This window comes from Salvelinus fontinalis, chromosome 15, assembly GCF_029448725.1.
Source record: "Salvelinus fontinalis isolate EN_2023a chromosome 15, ASM2944872v1, whole genome shotgun sequence".
Lineage (NCBI taxonomy): Eukaryota > Metazoa > Chordata > Actinopteri > Salmoniformes > Salmonidae > Salvelinus > Salvelinus fontinalis.
The window spans coordinates 8,689,256-8,693,328 of NC_074679.1; the positions used below are offsets into that span (position 1 = coordinate 8,689,256).

At 45.5% G+C, this 4,073-nt stretch overlaps 1 protein-coding gene across 1 annotated transcript; it reads left to right on the plus strand.

The window, feature by feature from the left end:
* Positions 1 to 1,813: 1,813 nt before the first annotated feature.
* Positions 1,814 to 3,555, plus strand: LOC129811224 (uncharacterized). The gene is made up of 2 exons (XM_055862383.1): positions 1,814 to 2,607; positions 3,522 to 3,555. The coding sequence occupies exons 1-2, from the start codon at positions 1,814 to 1,816 to the stop codon at positions 3,553 to 3,555; spliced, it is 828 nt and encodes a 275-aa protein (XP_055718358.1).
* Positions 3,556 to 4,073: the final 518 nt, after the last annotated feature.

The following is a 4,073-nucleotide window of genomic DNA, read 5'->3' on the forward strand; positions in this document are numbered from 1 at the left end:
CTTGTTTTCCTTTTGTATAGTTGTGTTTAGTGGGTCAGGACGTGAGCTGGGTGGGCAGTCTGTGTTATTTGTTCTATGTTAAGTGTCAATGTTAATTGACCTTGTATGGCTCTCAATCAGAGGCAGGTGGTTGACGTTTTCCTCTGATTGAGAACCATATATAGGTAGGTTGTTTCACATTGTTGGTGGTGGGTGGTTGTATTTCGTGTCAGTGTTCGTGCCACACGGGACTGCTTTCGGTTTGATTCTCGTTTGTTGTTTATGTATCTTGAAGTGTTCAGTTTACTTTCATTAAAATAATGAACACTAACCACTTCGCATATTGGTCTGATCCTTCTCGCCTCTCCTCGTCCGAGGAGGAGGATTACGACGACCGTTTCACATATCTGATTTTTACTGTACCTAAAAGGTATTTTCCTTCTACTTTTTATTTGCATATAAGCAATGTAGAGATGCTGTACACTGTGGTCTTAATGTACTGGTGGTCTTACTGACTGGTGGTCTTACTGACTGGTGGTCTTACTGTACTGGTGGTCTTACTGACTGGTGGTCTTACTGACTGGTGGTCTTACTGTACTGGTGGTCTTACTGACTGGTGGTCTTACTGACTGGTGGTCTTACTGACTGGTGGTCATGCTGCTAATGAACCTGCAGCCATGAATCACTGCCACATTGCTTCTCAGTTGGTAGAGCATGGTGCTTGCAGCACCAGGGTTGTGGGTTCAATTCCCACAGAGGACCAGTATGAAGAAAAGTATGAAAATGTCTGCACTCACTACTGTAAATCGCTCTGGATAAGAGTGTCTGCTAAAATATAACAGTAAAAATGAATATAGAACTGTTGTTTCCGATCAATTCATATTTTGTAATCAATGTTATTGTACTGGAACAAATGACAACAAACTATAATTGAATGGGTTCAGTTAAGAAAACAAGTCATAATAGGATTCTAATAGAGATGACAAAATTGTTGGGTCGTGAGAATCCTGTAGGATTCTATAGGAGATATAACAAATCCTATATCTTAATTCTCACCTTTTGGTTATCCAAAATGGGTTTGGACAAAGTTCCCTTGCTCACCAATGACTGATGTCTATGTTGAACAGAATCCAGACCCCTTGAAACAGAGGTGGGGGCTTCCTACTGGTCCTTGTACTTTCCATTCCCCTGCCTGAAAACTGAACTTCTGTTTTGAATGATCACCCCATTTTCTGAGACACATTTCAGCAACGGCTAAATATATCTGAATGGAAGACCTTCATCTGTTCATGAATTTCAAATGTCACTGCGCTTTCTCTTTCTTTCACTTTTAAAAACGCTGATCCGAGACAATTCATCAAGTCAATGACAGACTTCTTTCATCTTCAACTGTAAACACATGACAGCCGAGTCTCTTCCACTCAAAGCGGATGGGAAAAAACCTGCAAAGGGAAACATGTAAGCTCAGTGCGTCGACTGAGCACCCGGATTTTAGCAGGATGGCAGGATTTGTACCTGAAGTTCACTCTAAGCCATTCTCAAATACCTCAAAACAGTTGGATGTTATTTTTTCAGCTTAAGACTCGGCAGGTGTGTAACACGACTCTCGATAGCAACATGGAAGATTATTATATTCTTCCAACACAAAACCATTTTTTTTTTAAGCGGTGGTGGTGGTGGGGTGGATGTCTTGGCACAGAAACTGTTATTGCATTTCTGCATGTGTTTTGTAATTGGATTAAAGCAAAAGGGGGCAAAGAGGAATTACTGTCGCCCATGAATTGAGAAGCGCTGAGGAAATACACGTTTTGGTCTCATACAGCCAGGACATGGAATGTGTGATGACAAGTCTTGCACTACCCCCGAACTCCCTCACCCACACTCACCTACCATCTTCCCAAATCCAACCCCCCCACCCACATCCACCATCTATTTTCCCAAACCCAACGACATCACCCACACCCACCCACCATCTTCCCAAACCCAACCCAACCCCCCCACCCACATCCACCATATAATTTCCCAACCCCAACGACATCACCCACCCACACCCACCATCTTCCCAAACCCACTGCCCTCACCCACCCACACCCACCATCTTCCCAAACCCTCTGCCCTCACCCACCCACACCCACCATCTTCCCAAACCCTCTGCCCTCACCCACCCACACCCACCATCTTCCCAAACCCTCTGCCCTCACCCACCATCTTCCCAAACCCTCTGCCCTCACCCACCCACACCCACCATCTTCCCAAACCCTCTGCCCTCACCCACCCACACCCACCCACACCCACCATCTTCCCAAACCCTCTGCCCTCACCCACCCACACCCACCATCTTCCCAAACCCTCTGCCCTCACCCACCCACACCCACCATCTTCCCAAACCCTCTGCCCTCACCCACCCACACCCACACCCACCATCTTCCCAAACCCAACGACCTCACCTACCCACACCCATTATCTTCCCAAACCCTCTGCCCTCACCCACCTACCCACCATCTTCCCAAAACCAACTTCCACACCCACCCGCCCACCCACCCAAGCCACCGACCCACCATCCACCCATCATCTTCCCAAACCCAACGCTCCCACCCACCCACACCCACCATCCTCCCAAACCCAAACGTATCTCCCCCCCAAAGCTTTCCTCTTTCAAAATGTAAAATGAAAAAAGAAAAACCTCTGCGAGCGATCACCTTCCAGTGAGTGGTTTGTGTAAAAGGCTAAACAAAATAACAGCAGCGTGATGAGGGATGACGATGAAGGGTGCTCGGGCCTCGCTGAGGTTTGATCTCTCTCCAAGAGCAACTTGGGTAACCTTAGTCAAACAAACCCCCGAGGGCTCAGTGTGTTTCTTACTCCAAACACCCAAGGTGTCTAGATGAAAACAACTACTTTGTCAGCCTCCTAGACAAAACAATTGTCACGTTGATATTGTGAAAGGTACTGTGGCAAATGGTCCTTTATTGTTGTGGTGAAGTTCGCCACTGAATGTTGTTTCAACGTTTGGTTGAGTGAGAGTCAGCACCTTGTGCAGTGTGGGTTTCTCGGTTCAACTGGACAAATAGACACAGCAGCGCTAGACATTTTAGTAATGACAGCCTATGGAAGGTCTTGCGACATGGGAGATTCAAAAATGATCATTCTATAAATTCTGTCATATAAAACTCAAAGCCACTCTGTAGAAAAAGTGTCTTCAAATGTACTGAAATAAACCAAATACACTAATACAGTCTGAAACAGATTTTGAGACATGGTGACTGTCCATCTTTTTTTTCTCTATTTGTAAGTGTGACAGATGGCTTTATGTTAATGCAGTTATAAAACTGAGCAGTAAAATGTTCAACATACAGTACTGTCAAGTCCTCTGTCAAGTCCTCGCTTTCCTCTTTTGTAACAGATATTTGTTCAGACATTGCAAAATGTACACTCAGAGCATGACTTGATCTTCTCAGAGCAAAATCTGTAACCGTGCTGTCTGGTTTAGGACCAACAGCATCTTCTCAGAGCTCAACCTGTAACCGTGCTGTCTGGTTTAGGACCAACATCATCTTCTCAGAGCTCAACCTGTAACCGTGCAGTCTGGTTAAGGACCACAGCATCTTCTCAAGACACCTCTGACCACAGATTTGACCCCTGATCTGCTCAGCGCCGGTCAATGTGGTGAAGGCACTTTAATAGGTAAGCCTACCCTCACATGGTGACCTCCCCTTTGCTAACCCTAGAGGAAGGCTATCGTTTCAGTGAAGTGGTATAGTTGACTTCAGGGACAGATTAGGACCGGATATTAGGCCGGGTGTTTCTAACACGCCGACCCCTTTCCTTCCTCAAGGCCCCCCATTATTACCCAAATAACACATTTCAGACCGGCCCACTAGGCTAAAGATGGACCGGCCCATATGGCATTGGCCAAAACTCCTCTATGGCCAGTCCGTCTCTAGTTGACTTCAGAGTGTGCTGGTGGGTGGTTAAGGTAGGCAACAACACCTCCACACTCAGCCCCCTTCTATAGTCCCTGTATTTATAATTTTTTTTACTTCAATTTATTTTAGTAAATACTTTCTTAACACTTATTTTTCTTAAAACTACAT